The 17,006-nt window shown below is 33.4% G+C and overlaps 1 protein-coding gene across 1 annotated transcript; it reads left to right on the forward strand.

The window, feature by feature from the left end:
• Window positions 1-1,393: 1,393 nt before the first annotated feature.
• Window positions 1,394-16,146, forward strand: LOC133174983 (ethanolamine-phosphate phospho-lyase-like). The gene is made up of 11 exons (XM_061310074.1): window positions 1,394-1,523; window positions 4,066-4,184; window positions 5,997-6,156; window positions 7,052-7,126; window positions 9,475-9,574; window positions 9,777-9,985; window positions 11,613-11,707; window positions 11,884-12,008; window positions 12,261-12,415; window positions 14,327-14,416; window positions 15,013-16,146. The coding sequence occupies exons 1-11, from the start codon at window positions 1,468-1,470 to the stop codon at window positions 15,275-15,277; spliced, it is 1,449 nt and encodes a 482-aa protein (XP_061166058.1). The 5' UTR covers window positions 1,394-1,467; the 3' UTR covers window positions 15,278-16,146.
• Window positions 16,147-17,006: the final 860 nt, after the last annotated feature.

Raw genomic sequence — 17,006 nt, forward strand, 5'->3', positions numbered from 1 at the left:
TAATCCAAATGCGAAGAATACTTTTAATTTTCTACAAACCAAAAATATTTTCAGTTATCAATTTCATTTCCTGTTCTAATTATGGATTGTCTATGGTTTTGAAATTGTCTGATATATACAGATTTCATATAACACTTGAATTTCAGCTTTAAAAAATTCCAGCAATAGGAATAGTTTTGCCATTAAATATAAAGCAAAACTGCAAAATTGGATAGGTATAAAAGTGCGGATTGCAAAGAATGCTTTTTTGGCATTTGCATTAATCCAGTGTCATTTTGACTATGCTTGTTCTTGTTGGTTTGAAGGTTTGACAAAAAATATGAAATATAGACTACAAGTTGTTCAAAACAAAGTAATCAGGTTTATACTCAATAGTCATCAAAGGAAGAGAATAACTTCTGAAGATTTTGAAAAAGTTGGCTACTTGAATGTTTGTAATAGAGTTTCTCAACTTCGTCTTAACCATGTTTTCAATATTTTCCATGATAAATGTCCTAATTATTTATCCGAACATTTTACATAAAATTCTACAAGAACAACTAAAACAACTAGGTCCAGTAAGTTGAATTTTTTTGTCCCCAGAAATGTAAAAGCAGAGTCAGAAACTTTTTATTCTAATGGCATCAAGGAGTGGAATTCACTTCCAGATAAGATAAAATCCATCAACAACAAACCTATGTTCAAAAAAGAAGTAAAAAATCACCTTTTATTCAAAATGAGATCAATGTCTGAAAATGAGTTTTTTATATTATTAGTATCTTATAGTACGTATTTTGTCTCTGGTTCAAATAAAACATAAACATATTTATTTATGTTTTATTTATATCAAAAAATTAGTGCTAAAGCTATTATAATCTGTGAGGACCCCATTGGAAACAAGCCTTTATGGCTTTTATGGGTCATCCTCGGGAAAATGGCTATACACAATGCTATATTTATGTTCATTTAGACATATCGATATAATTTTTTTCTTATTCATAATTACCTATTTTTTATAATACATGTATGTTAATTATTGTTTTAAGAACCTATGTAATTTTACTTGTATTTTATAATTTCTTTAGATTTCATGTGTCAACGTATGTTCTATATGCCATTTCCTGAATAAACAAACAAGGAAAATTAAATTAATAGGTACGCTCTATTCCCCCTCCCACTTTTTTCAACCAAATTTTTATTCCTGAGAAAATTATATTTAGGCTTCAGCCTCTTTGTATATATAGAATATACGCCGCTGTTTTTGTACGCCAAGCGAATAAAACTGTTAATGAAATAAATATTTTAATTTAGAGAGAGAAAAAAAAGGGGCGTGCATCACACACGGCTCATCTTATTGGCTAAAAGGGGCATTAACTGATGAATAATGCATATCACGTGATCAATGAGAAGAAAACAAAACCATGTGGACAGCCTTCCTCCATAGCATTGTATTGAGTTTCGTTTTAGAGAGGCACTTATAACCAGAAAATGGAACAGAAATTATCGAAAACGGAGACAATTCATTTGAGAAAGAAACATATAAGGTAAGGAATTTACAATATAATTGTCTCAGTAACCAAGATTTGGTAACAATCGAAACGTCATAAATGACCTCCACGGAAATCAACATCTGAAGCCGCCATGTCTGTTGCGCCGGTTGGCATCGACGTGACCGTTATGGTGTTCATCAAGAATGTCTTAGTTTAAATTATGCACTTTTTTAGCCATCGAAGACTGCACCCTTATTGTAATATTTATCAAGGAATTAATCGTTCTTGTTTGTGTACACTTTGTAAGTTTCTAACAACAGCATGTAGGCCTAGTATAATACAGTCAACTCAAATAAGCGCTAAATCTCAGGGGTTAGTGACGGGAATAGATCGCAGTTTAATGCAATAGGTTTGTCGGGGACCAAAGATGTAGCAGTTTAACACCATTATTCTGCGGCTGTATATAAACATTTAATAACTTCATTACTGATTTAAAATCCTGGCTAAAACAACTATTGATTTTATACACGTGTGAATCACTGATCAAAGATCTTGTGATAGAGTTATTCTAAGCCAAACGTGTTCTTGGCTTCTAATATTACACCCTTTAAAGATAAGTAAACAGTGTTTGATAGTGTGCACGTTCTCAGGCAGCTAGGGAGGGTTGTCATTGGCGCAGTTTATTGTGTGCACTCTTCAAACTCCTTTCCTGTGAATTTAAAAAAATCTTTTTATATAAAGGTTAATGCACAGTCAAATAAAGCTAGGGCAATCTATGCATGTTAAATTTAGAACAAAATTTTATCTGGCCTTGAGATGTCCAGCTCATGAAATATAATAAAAACCTGTTGAATCTGGTTTTATTTACGAACTTAGGCCATTCAAGTTTTTTCTCTGTTTAGCGTCCACCCATCTTTCAAAAACCTAGCAACCTACCTATTCGCAAAAAACACACAAACCAAAAAATAAAACACAGACTTTATAGTCATAAAAATGATGTCACTCAAAGAATTTGATTTCATTAATCTATTTTTCTTGTAGACCCTTCAGCAAAATCAAGGTATTCAGTGCTTACAATATTCCTAATATGACATACTGTAGACAAATATTTTTAGAAATTGACAAAATTCAGTGATTTTGACCAGAATATTCAATCTGAGGACTCATGATTTTGTTTTTTGTAATATGGGGTGTCAAAAACCAAGGCCCACGCAGACACTAAACATAAAAAACATTTGGAATGGCCTTAGTGGTTTAAAACAAAGGTGTACATGTACAGTTATATTTATGACATGTTTCTGACCAAGGTGACTGTTATGACATGTGATGTAATATGCACTGCATAATAATGATGCATTACATTGTAGAAGTTTGCTGTTTTCATAACAAATGTAGCATATTTTAAAATTATCTGAGAGAGTAAAGTTCTGATAAAAGTAAATTAATTGACCATAGAATTTTATCTCTTACATCTCTGGTTTTCAGTATCAAATGCAAAAAAATGTCATATTTATAGTGCAAGCATGCACTTTAAAAATTACAAAATGAAGACTGTAAAAATAAAAAGGAGAGGTGACTGAATTTAAAAAAAAAAAATCTAGTAAATTAAAAAAAAGTTTATGGCATTTAATCTATGAGAAATTGCACTTTAAATTTTTTTTTTGTTGGAAATAAAAAAACATGAGAATGGATCTGAGGTACTTGTTGGTAATAGCAATCAGGGTACACTTTTATATTGACAATCAGGCAGGGTACACTTTATTTAGCTCACCTGAGCAGAAGGGGTAGAGAGGGACTACAACAGGGGATCAAAGTTAAAAATTGGTATATTATTTAAAAGGAATTTTTTTTTCAAGAACAGGAAAGCCATGATTTGTCATAACTACAGAGGCTTCATCAGTTTGAGTAGACAGGGGATTAAAGTTTTACATACCTGGAATTTATAGTAAATACCTTAAATCTTCTCAAGAACAGCAAAGCCATAATTAATCATATTAATAAACTCAGGTAGTGTAGGTTCAAGATTATTCAAATCATAAATCCTTGGGATAGGGTTAGGCCACAACAGGGAATGAAAGTCAAACATAGGAATATATATTCATTTGAAAATATCTTAAAAAAACTTCTCAAGAACAGGTTAGGCATTTTAACATACATGTAGAGGCATTCTCAGTTAATGTAGATTCAAGTTTGTTCAAATAGTGTCCCCAGGAGATCATTTGGCTTTTAAGGAAAAATCTTTAAAAATCTTTTAAAGCCATGATTAGTCAAAGAAATATGGAAGCATCAAGTATAGATTAGAGTTTGTTCATATTATGCACCCCTTTGGTTAACAATCAGTCAGGGTACATTTTGGTATAAACAATCAGTCAGGGTACACTTTGGTATAAACAATCAGTCAGGGTATACTTTGGTATAAACAATCAGGGTACACTTTTCTGTTACTTCATTGTACTCTTTGGTGTAAACAATCATGGTATATATATACTACTTTGTCATATTTGAGATTTTTAATCAACCAGGACACATCTAGAGACTGACAATAGGACATACTTATGATAATTGTCCATTACAAGACTTATTTCATTCATTTCAGTGAAGCATGTCAGCTGTTTTTTAAAGAGGACCCTTTGAAGATTGTGAGGGCGACTGGACAGTACATGATTGATGAGGATGGAAATTCCTATCTGGACTGTATCAACAATGTCTGCCACGGTAGGCACTTCTCCACCAAGCTTATTTAGAGAGCACCCCTTGGCAAGCTCATATAGTGAGCACACTTTGGCAAGCTCACCAAGAGAGCACACCCCAACAAGCTCATCTAGAGAGCACACCTCACCAAGCTCATCAAGAGAGCACACCTCACCAAGCTCACCAAGAGAGCACACCCCACCAAGCTCATCTAGAGAGCACACACTATAAAACAGTTATTTGTAGATGAACACAGTCGCTTTGCATTATGGCAGCCCAAATTACTGGCTAAATACTAGTAGCTTCATTAACTCCTTCAATATTTCATAATTCACTTTATAGTTCTTGATGGCAGGATAATGGCTTCATTCTGAGTAGGAATTCCTTTAATTTTAGTAGGTATTCTAGCTATTTGAGTAGCTAAAGGTATTTACTGTAAGAAGCTTATATAAGATAATACATTAACATTATAATAAATACTATAAGACAGTGTAAGTTAGTATTCTGTATTATTTACTGTATGGAGGTGTTTACAATATAAGTAAATGTAGGTCTTTGATATTGGTACATATTTAAGTAGGTATTTACTGAAAGTAAAACATTTGCTGCAAAAGTAAGGATTAACTTTAAGTAGTTTTTAGCTCACCTGAGCCGAAGGCTCAAGTGAGCTTTTCTGATCAAAATTTATCCATTGTCTTTGGCGTCGTCATCATAAACTTTTACATTTTCATCTTCTTCTCAAGAACCACAGGGCCAATTTTAACAAATCTTAGCACAGAGTATTCTTGGGTAAAGACAAATGAAATTTATTCAAATGAAGGACCATACCCTCTTCCAAATTATCTTCTTAATTAAGAAATAATAAAAATTGGTTGCCACCATGGGCAATAAGAATACATTGAAAAATCTTTAAAAATCATTTCAAGAACAGGAAAGCCAAAGTTTTACATAAAAATATTTAGGAAGAAGAATCTGCTGGTGAAAATCAAGAATGGTCATAGCTACTCAGGTGAGCGTTGTGGCCCATGGGCCCCTTGTTCACTCTTAGTATGTATTTGCTATATTAGGTATTTTCTGTCAGTAGCTATTTACTATAAGTAGATATAAGTAGATATGAGATACTCATAATAAGTATGTTTTCACCATAAAAATTATTTTCTCTAATTAGGTATTTGCTTTAAGTAGTTACAGGAATATATACCGGTATATTAAGTAATTAGGGGTTCACTATAAGTAGGTTACTTATGAGCAGGTTTTCACTGTGTCTGATTTATTCTCTTTGATACACTCAATAGGATACAAGTCCATTTAACGGGTCAGTTGAGAGGTTTCATCCAGTTTTTACCGGTACAAATGAGAGGGCAGTGTGCAGGAAGATTCGTAAAATTACTGTCCCTAGAAATATTGTGATAGTATAGCTTATCTGTACTAAACTCCTGACAGTATATCAGGGATAATTAAGGTCACAATAGCAGGATATGTTTTTGAGAATTTTGATAAGTACATAGCCCAATCCAAAGGTACCTGACCCGACCTTATCTTCTCTATTGACTGAATAATAATTGTAGTTAATTAAAGAAATGAGAGCTTATGAATTATTAAAAACTGCTACTTGATATTAACCATTTATGGCAGTTCAAATGAATGTGAAAATACATCAAGTAAAATTAAGAACAATAAATAAAACATTAAAGTCATTTGTGAAACATTGACATTACGAGTGAAGTTTTTTCAATTTTAGCAGATACCCCATTTCAAATTTTAATTGACTTTTTGTAATCTAAATGTTTTTAGATTGAATTTAAATTAAATTTTAATAAAATTTTTCATTTGTAGTCGGCCATTGTCATCCCTATGTGGCGGAGGAGGCTTGTAAACAAATCAAAACTCTCAATACAAACAGTCGCTATCTCCATGACAACCTGGTGCTTCTGGCCAAGAAGATCACAGCGACACTGCCAGAGAAACTCTCCGTGGTCTACCTGGTGAATTCTGGGTAAATACATATCAAACTGAAATTGTATATTGTACTCGGATAACTTTCCTCTAGCTTGGGAGGTATGCAACTATAGGAAGAGAAATTAGGACAGAAAAACGTCTGACTTTACTGAATTTGGCAATCAGGTTACCAAATTACCCTTTCCTGTTGCTGATTATAGTAACTTATCAACATCAATATTATATTCAATATTATACTTTCATATGAATTAGTTGAATCTGATTCATCAAGAAATATTTGTTTAAAAACATTATTACCCGCTGAATAATGAAGCAACGCCCTCCAGCATAGCAACAGTCAACATTGCTTGACGACGGGTGATATTCCAAAAAATATTGACTGCGCAGAATTTATGCATGCAAAGTTCACTGTAATATGTATTTGTATAAAACATTCAGTAAAATATAATAAATATTGCATTTACATATGTAGTTGAGCGTAACATTGAAAATTTTCACCCCTCGAAAACATTGTCAACAGAGGCACAGTCGAGGTTGACAGTGGTTTTCTTGGGGTGAAAATTTCCAATTTTACACTCAACTACATGCAATATTTATATATTATTTCATACTGGCATTAAATGGCAAATATTGGCAAATTATTGGACTTGATTTATTGAATATTTATGAATTTGACACAACTTTCATTTTGCTTGCAGGAAGTCAGAAGATCTTAAATAAAATAATCACTTTGTTTTGTTGCTCTTGGTGTTAAAAATCTAGACAAGTTATAATTTAGTAAAAGATTTTGAATTCATTACAAAATTCTGCAACTTGCCGACTTTTATTCCACACCAAGGATCTGAAACGGACAAGACTGCGCATCAGATCTTGATTCATATAACCAAAGTTATTGTTACTACAGTTCATTTTTGATTGATTTTGTTTATTAGGTCTGAGGCTAATGACTTGGCTATCCGTCTGGCTCGACATTACACCAGAGGGACTGAAATGATCACACTGGACCAGTAAGTTTCTACAGTAAAACCTTATTATTATGAACCAATAAATCATTACAGCAAAACCTCAGGAAACAATAAGTTTCTACAACAAAACCTAATTATCATGAACCAGTCGGCTTAAGTCCTTAAAGCAATGTGAAATAACATAGCTGGGTTATTAAAATATTTTATTGGTTTGCTTACATAACAACTAAATGACCAACTCTAACAACTTTACTAATGGACCAACTCTTAAGAATTTTTAATGACCTAGAATGAAAACGAAAGTAGGTTAATATGCTCAAATAACATGCAGTAGAGCATTGTTTTTAGGGTCCATCTTGTTGCTGATTTGACAATTAACATCAGACTGATCAGTTGACCTTCAATTAGTAATAAAAAATGTCTTTAGTTTTCAATCAATGAAAAAACATTAACATATTGTGCTTCATGCAGAATGATTATTGATTTTTTTTTATTGTTTAGGTATGAAACATTATTTGACACATTTTACAAATGGTTTAAAGGTGGACTAATTCATTTCATTGTGTGACATTATATCCCTCCTGGTTGGACTGACTTGATCAGAAAACTTGACGCACCTGTCTACACAATACACTGCTGTACTTCTGGTCTCTCTGATGTTTACTCAGTGTTGAGACTCAGTAATTGGACACCAGAGTTCAAACTCTGACTTGACGGACACAGACCTGTGGGGGGCCTTTGTTTACTATCACATGATGGGAGTCTGGGGAGGGGTCTGTGACATGTGAAGTGTTGATTCAGGTTGTTTTACCAAAGAAAGGAAAGAACATTCACACCAGTGTCTATTCATTCTTGCTAATTTGTTCTAAGAGAACTTTTTTACTATTGAAAATTTAAGGTCATTTTCCTTTCTTTGTTAAAATACCTGGTAAAGTACAAATAAAAGTGTTATTTTTGAGAATCATTTTAGGTGTATATACTTAACTGCTTAATAGTATTCTGCACTTAACATTTCGGTTCCTCTAATTGAAGTCTGAGGATTGACGCTACATATAATTTATATCTTTGTTATGCCATAATGCAAATTGGCACATAAAAAAAAAAGAAATTAAAACCCTGGGCAATCAAAACATGAGAATGCATAATTATTCACCCTGCTAAACTTTAAAGTAAGATTGTCAACGCGTACCTGTACATGTATTATAGGGAATACTTTTACTTGGCTTAAAAATCTTTGTAAATAATACATGCACTTTTACTTGGCTTAAAAATCTTTGTAAATAAAAACAGAATTCCCTAAAAAAAATTATAAAACCTACCATGAACCTCTGTCATCTTTGTCGTACATTTTTTTTTTTCTGATGGCTAAATTTTTTTCTTGGCTATCAAAAAAAAAAAAAAAAAAAAAAAAAAAAGTAAAAAACTCTCCTAGAGTTCAAAAGACCAATAGATGCCTACAATAAATAGGTAAGAAGAGAGATATGGATTTATCATTTGAAGGAAGGTAAAATTATATGCTGGGTTCTTCTAAGAGATGAAGGTTTGTCTGACTAAGCTTGAGCAAAGCTGAATATATTGTTTAAAAAGTACATTTCATAGCATCAATTTAACATCAGCTGACAGAAATGGGACTGTACAATATATGTCAGTGATGTCACCAAATTTAATGCTTTAAATTATTATGCCTAACCTACTTTGATTTAAGTTTGCTAAATGGGTTTGAAGAAAATTAGTTATATTGTTGACATAAATACAGGGACCTTTTCACCTCTCTAGACAAGCATATTAATCTTAAAGTTACCTGTGGACCACTGATATTAATTGTCTTGTATATATAACAATAAACTTTTATTTTATTGATGAATATGTGGAGGGTATTCAATGTTTTGTAGTTGGATACAGAATTTGTTTTGCAAATGGGACAGAAATTTTCAAGTGCAAAGCATTGAAAATAAAATAAAACATAAGGACAAATTAATTAGTTATTGTGAAACTAAAATAGAAATACAGGCTTAATATCAGGAAAGCTGTTTTATAAAACTTGACATACATGAAGTTCCTCATTGATTTGGCTCTGTTTGATAATAAATAAACATTTATAAGAGTACAGAGATACACATATATTTTTTCATGAATTTATTATTTTTTATATCAGTAAAATTATGGTTTATATTTAAAAAAAAAAAGGAACATTTTAAACTCAATTTAAATGTTAGATTACAATTTAGATAAATTAAATGAATGGTCATATTTGATCTTTTTCATTACATTTTGCAACAGGGTGATGTTAATGAGTAATGAATTAAAATATATCATTTAGTATAAACTAACATTGAAATGAAATCTCTCGGATGGATATTTTGTCAGTCTGAATCATGTGAATGTTTCAGTGCCTACCATGGTCACCTGAGTTCTGTGATGGACATTAGCCCATACAAACTCCACACAAATGTGGACGGATCACACACAAAACCTGAACATGTCCATATTGTAAGAATCTTATCTAAATTTCTTTGACAGAAAGTAAATAGCATTTAAATGCAAATAATATTAGATCATTTTTTCTACTCTAAAACAGAAAAGGATATATGGCATTATAGTTTTAAGGTTGTTAAAAAAACAGAAAGTTATGAACCTATAGACATATGTATTTGATTGATATAATGACTTCTAATAATTCATTCAAACACAGGTGCCTTGTCCAGATGCTTATAGAGGTAAATATTGTGATAATCAGTACTCACAGACCGAAGTCAGCCAGAAGTATGCCGATGAAGTCAAGGACGTCATCAACAAAATTCACCAGCAGGGAAAGAAAGTCAGTTTTTACATAGCAGAGTCCATGCAGAGCTGTGGGGGTCAAATCATAATGCCAGAGGGCTACCTGAAGCAAGTCTACAAGTAAGTCATGACATCACACAATTATACAAATCAGTAAAGACCTCAAGTAAGACTATATATAGTAGTACAAGTAAGTCATACATCACACAATTATACAAGTCAGTAAAGACCTCTAGCAAGTCCTCATGTAAGACTATATCTCAAGCAAGTCTACAGATAGTCTAGATACTCTTGTATTAAGCAAGTTTACAAGTAAGTCTTAGATATCAAGCAAGTTTACAAGTAAGTCAAGACATCACACAAGAGTACAAGTAAGTCATGACATCACACAAGTGTACAATTAAGACATGACATCACACGTCAAGTCTACAAGTATGTCATGACATCACACAAATGTACCAGTAAGTCTAGATACACACTGTATCAATCTAGAGTACCTATAAGTCATGACATCACACAAGTATACAAGTAGGGAAGACATCACACAAGTCTACAAGTCAGTTGAGAAAATCAAAAATCTGAAAGTTGGTCAAGGCTTCAAGCAGGTCTAGAAGTAAGTCATCAAAAGAATCTACAATTCAGTCAAGACATCATTACACAGATCTTCAACTCAACTGACTGCAAGTCTACAAGTCTATTCTTATTGCAAGTAAGGCAAGCCATCAAGCATGCAGGTCTACAGGTAGGTTGAGACATTGAGCAGGTCAAAATCAGATAAAGGCACAAGCAAATCTACAAGAAAATAAAACATTTTAAACAGATCAACTTCTGTCAAAACCAGAAGAAAGATACAAGTTCATCAAACCTGCAAATACTTTAATTACTTGTTTCAGCTGTGTACCTTAAAGTTGAGTCATAAGAATATTTTCATTTATTTTTCTTTACAGAAAGTTATAGTGCATAATCATAAATTTTATCTTGAAGTCGGTCAGACAATGAAATGAATAAATCCCTTGTGAGACACACTGGTAATTTTTAATTTACATTTAACCTACAGCCAAGAGGGATGACCTTGTTTACCTCCACTTGTCATGTTGACAATTTTACTAAATGTGTGTCAGTTAATAACCCAATAAACTACAGAATTAGGTAAATTACAGGAAAAAATTATCTCGCAATGGGGTTTTTCAACTTAAAATTGTCCAGGTCACTAATTTTTTTGAACATTCATTTTTTTTTTAAAAAAAAAAAAGATCATTCTTTAAATGACTGTAAAGTTAATCTTTTTAGTTTCACTTTACAGTCATTTAAAGAATGATCTTTTTTTTTTAAAAAAAAAATGAATGTTCAAAAAAATTATAAAGAAATCTCATACATATACATTACTGTACCTGTACATTAATTGATGTATTCAAATTTTAACATAATCACTGGGTATTGAGTGGTTGGCATAATCACGAATCAGCGATACACACCTCCGAGTCATGTATTGTATTTATTAATGATTTATTAAGAGTATGCATGAATTAGCACATTGTTTTTCATGCCATAGCAGCTAAAATATGAAGCCCACTTTTTTAAGTACACATACCGTATTATTGGCCAAAAAATAGAAATGTTTCCATGCATTTCACTTAACATGCAAGCACTCAATAAAATGTAAAATCTTAAAACAAATTACTTATTTGACTTTTTTTAAAGTTTCATTAAGTTGCTTATAATATTTGACCTGTTTGATTTTACACAGGTACGTCCATGATGCTGGGGGTGTTTGTATAGCTGATGAGGTCCAGGTAGGATTTGGTCGGGTGGGCTCACATTTCTGGGCCTTTCAACCTGAGGGTAAGCCTATTAAGGTTTTAAATAGAAATTGGAAAATGTATATATTTTTGGTTCATACATAACCAAATTTTATAGCCTTTGCAATAATGTGAAAGAGAGATCATGCTTATCTAAATAGACTGAATAAGGTAGTAAAAATTTACATGTGTTTGACCACCTATGTGTGTTTTTTGCAGGAGTTGAACCAGACATAGTGACTATGGGTAAACCAATGGGAAATGGGCACCCTGTGGCTGCCGTGGTGACCACACAGGAAATATCTGACAAGTTCAAGGCCTCTGGAATGCAGTACTTTAATACAGTGTGTATTCAGACCTCCATTATTGTTCTGTTTCAATGTTTTAATAATTGTGTGTAAAATCTATGGCAAAATATTGGCATCCCAAACAATGGCTTTCATGTGGTAAACAGAATTTAAGGTTGTACTTCCTTAGGTATTTAGGTAATTATGTTACAGACAGATCTAATTGCCATATTTGTGCTAATGAAGGGATACAAAGATTACAGAGTTTTGAGATAAACATGGGAACTATTCCTCACTGTTCTATTTCAGTATGGTGGTAATCCTGTGTCGTGCGCAGTGGCTCTTGCAGTACTCCACGTTATCGAGGAGGAGGGACTCCAGGAGCATGCCCAGAGAGTGGGAAACTACTGGATAAACAAAGTCACGGAACTAAAGCAGCAATTCCCCATCATTGGGGATGTCAGGTTTGTAAAATCACTAACTTTTATTTGATTTAATTATTATACCCCCGCTCCGAAGGAGAGGGGGGTATACTGTTTTACCCTTGTGTGTCTGTCTGTCTGTCTGTCCGTCTGTCTGTCTGTCTGTCTGTCTGTCTGTAACAAACTTTGGTCGCAGTTTTCTCAGCAACTACTCATCAGAGGTGCTTGAAATTTTAACACACTCTTTGTTTAGGCATGCCATATGGTGGGATTCATTTTTGTACGAATTCGATGTCAACTTCCTGTTTATCCGTGCGTTTGTCCGTACCATACATAAAAAAATTTGGTCGTAGTTTTCTCAGCAACTACTCATCGCAGATGCTTGAAATTTTAACACACTCTTTGTTTAGGCATGCCATATGGTGGGATTCATTTTTGTACTAATCCGATGTCAACTTCCTGTTTATCCGTGCGTCTGTCCGTACCACACATAACAAACTTTGGTCACAGTTTTCTCAGCAACTACTCATCATAGGTGCTTGAAATTTTAACACATTCTTTGTTTAGGCATGCCATATGGTGGGATTCATTTTTGTACGAATCCGATGTCAACTTCCTGTTTATCCGTGCGTCTGTCCGTACCATACATTACAAATTTTGGTCGTAGTTTTCTCAGCAACTACTCATTGCAGATGCTTGAAATTTTAGCACAATCTTTGTTTAGGCATGCCATATAATAGGATTCATTTTTGGAACAAATCTGATGTCAACTTCCTGTTTATCCGTGCGTCTGTCCGTACCATACATAATAAATTTTGGTCGTAGTTTTCTCAGCAACTACTCATCGCAGATGCTTGAAATTTTTTCTTTGTTTAGGCATGCCATATGTTGGGATTCAATTTTTACAAATCCGATGTCAATTTCATGATTATCACTGTGTTTGTCCATAACTGAACTTGTGTATTCACATCAAAGCGGGGGTATAATTAGTGAGCATTGGCTCACAGACTTCTTGTTAGATTTCCAGACAGGGTATTTTTTTTACTTATTTTTAGGGCTGTGGTCTTAAAGGTTCTTAGACACAGATTTGAAGTTAATATTTTCTCAAATTTTCTGTGTAAAATCACGACTTATATATTGCAATAGCATTTCACACGAAAATATAATTAAAAACTTATTTTATCTGGAAATTATTGGAACTACGAATTCCTTGACGCGTTTGATTAACACATCATTGCACTTTCATAAATTTTATCTTTATCCTTAATATTTAAGAAAAGAAGCGATTTTGTTGTGTATTAATGAAAAACATTACATCTATAATCCAGAAAATTCAGAGTAGAAATGTGCGAAAGCAAACGCCCTCACTAATATCGTCAGCCCGTGCTCAGTGTTGTGTACAGAGTTTAATAAATTGAATACACCCGTGAAACGTAAACTGTTTTTGTAAACAGGGCACGAGATCTGTTATTGTTAATGTTTACGATTCACCGAGTGTGTTCAATTGTTAAAGTCTGCACACACCACTGAGCATGGAATGACAATACTGTGAGTGGGTTTTGTTTTCGAACATTTCTACTCTGAATTTTCTGGATTATAGTTTTGATATTTTTCATTAATACACAACAAAATTGCCACTTTTCTTAAGTATTAAAAATAAAATTAAAATTTGTGAAAGTGCAAGGATGTGTCAATCAAACGCGTCCAGAAATTTGAAGTTTCAATAACTTCGAGACGAAATACGATTTTTACTATATTTTAGTATGAAATGCTATAGCAACATATAAGTCATGAAATTTTACAGAAAATTTGAGAAAATATTAACTTCAAATCTGTGTCTAAGCACCTTTATTTATTAGATGTCCAGAGTATGTGGTTTTTGCTGAATTATTGAGGGGTCCTTGTTTGTTTATTAGACTTCCAGAGTGTGAAGTTTTTGTGGACTTATTTCAGGGGTCGTGGTTTGTTTCTTGGGATTGACCTTGTGAAGGATTGTAAGACCCGGGAGCCAGCCACACAGGAAGCACAGACAGTGGTCAGAAGGTCAGTCTAAAATAACAAAAATAAAACTGGGAGAATTCATCCAACATGCCACAGAAATATCCACATAATCTGTCACACCTTGATGAAGAAATCACCCCCACAGTAATACTCTATAAATCATTGATATGGAGTACACTTAAAACCACTTCATTCTTAAAACCCACATAAATAAAACATCTAGGATTTATATAGGTATGAGGAAGTTACTAAATATAAATTGTGCTTAAATGTGTGATAAAGAAAGATTTTCGTGCTCAATATATTTCAGATTTATTTAAATGCTTGGATACTTTGGAACTTTTATTTATGTATAGTGTTTTTCGGGGGGAATCTGTGGATAATTCAGTGACAATGCTGATCAATTCATCTATTTTAGTAAGTTTTAAGATAGGATTAATTAAGACAGTGCATCTGTAACCCAGTCTGTAACTTTTATGATAACATAATGTTTGAAAAAGTTTTATAAAGCTAATTTAAACTGTATTATTATTAATACTCCAAACTGACAAAAACACCACACATTACAATGGCAAAACAGTGGTATAAGGGAGATAACTCCATTTACATTATGTCACATAGCATTTTGCTTTTTTTAGAATGAAAGAGGAGGCCAGAATTCTTATTAGTTCTGATGGACCACACAACAATGTCCTCAAAACCAAACCACCAATGTGTTTCAGCGAGGAGAACGTTGACTTATTCTGCTCCAAACTCTCGGAGATTCTGACGGATCTTCAGACAGATGAGATCAAAACTGTACTGAAGGACATGATAGAAGATGTGGAGAAGACGTCCAGTACAATAGACGTCAACAGAAATCAGTCCGCCAGCGAGTGGGGCATGACTGCCGCTGTCTTCTAGTCAAACTCAAGTCAAATATTTGGTGAAGGTTTAATCATAAACAGATCTGTACATAGGTGATTGGAGGATCGTTTCAATGCCTTTTATAAAGGTGTTTTGTGTACATCTTGCTGCAATGCAACATGTATCAATGCAGGAATAAACTGTTGTTAATTTTTAAGCAAATTCTGTATTACATATTCCATATTTTCAGAACCACTATTAAAATTGAATTTTTTTTATAGTAGTTTCACTTTGACAATACTTACTGTCCGTTGCCTGGAAATGGAATGTTTTGGTTGTTGTTAAATGTGTAGACCTGTATTATTTAGTAAAGTATACCTCTTGATTCCCTCAGGTATTTATATATTGTTAATTGTCGATATCAAACCAAACAGCATCTACAGCAATCTTTTTGTTATTTATCTTGGTTAGATTGAAAACCAACCTATTCCCTCCTTAGTTTTTTTTTCCAGATGTTTTTACTGAAAAATAATAAAAATGAGTTAATTCTTTTTGAGAAGCTGAAAGCTTTAGAGATGTGATTGCTAGTATCAGGCCCTAGGTCTTATTGATTTGGATTTAAAATATATTTTATTCAAATCAATGAAATGGATTGAATAGCAGGCATAAATGCCTATGATCGTTCTCTCTATAAAACATAGGTCTTATTGATGTGAGGTGATTCTCTGTTTCTTCAGCACAGCTGTAATATTAAGGGTTATTTATTTAAACAAGCACAAATCTTAGATTTGTTCTAAGGTCCTTGTATTGTTGAAAGGTAGCTATTGTTACCTTTGTTAGATGTTGCCATAAAATGTTTTAGTTTGTACGCTATACAGCTTTGATTAGAGTCTGTTTTAGAAATAAAGGTTTTATTTTTTAGTGTATGGAGTTTATTGTCATTAAATGAAATAAGAAGCCTATGGAGTTCACCTGACATAGTAACACCACATTACTAATGTGAACTGATGTCATTATATATCTCATGTAACATACCATGTAGTGGGAAATACGACAAAAATCCCCGATTATACATCTGTTTTAAATTGTACTGGACCTCGCAGATCTAGATAGCCAATATGAGTGAGAATTTATGAACTGTTGTGACATTAACAACCCCTTTGTAGGACATACTGCAATTCAGTCTGCAAGACAATTTTTTTCGAAATGCTTGTAAATGGGGCTATAAAGGAGTGGGGGCAGGTCTCCTCCCCATTAAAGTTAAGTCTTCATAAAACATGCTCTTAAACTCATATTAATTACAAGTATTGCGAGTATCTGTTGTCATTAAACTTTTTAACCCTCCACCCCTCTGGTAAATCCTGGATTCACTACTGGCAGTGACAAAATAAGTTCGCCATCATATTGAGTTGTACGTGGATAGACAGTAGGTAGGCAAAAGTAATGTGGATGCTTTTCCGATTGCGAGGGTCTGAGCCCCATTAAGCCTTACCCTCCCCAACCCAGCGGGTCAATGGGGGAGAAGCCCCTGGAAGCGTACTAGAGCGTAAGAGGAGGTAGTCCTTATCCAGAAATGTCCACAGAAGCATAAAATGTAGGTCAGTAGCAACAAACTGAGCATTCAAGATGTACGATACTATATAGTACATGTTTCGATTTGGAGGTCACACTGGCGTATATTCCTTTATGCTGAGATATAGGTTGATTTAAGCTGAGGTGCGAAGTGTGGATAGGCAAGGAGCCCCCTCTCCATAGGTAGGGGGGGGGGGGTCAAAGGGAGCATTTC

This window comes from Saccostrea echinata, unplaced genomic scaffold (genome assembly GCF_033153115.1).
Source record: "Saccostrea echinata isolate AGI-Se365-2 ecotype Australia unplaced genomic scaffold, CSIRO_AGI_Sech_v1 ptg000060l, whole genome shotgun sequence".
Classification (NCBI taxonomy): Eukaryota; Metazoa; Mollusca; class Bivalvia; order Ostreida; family Ostreidae; genus Saccostrea; species Saccostrea echinata.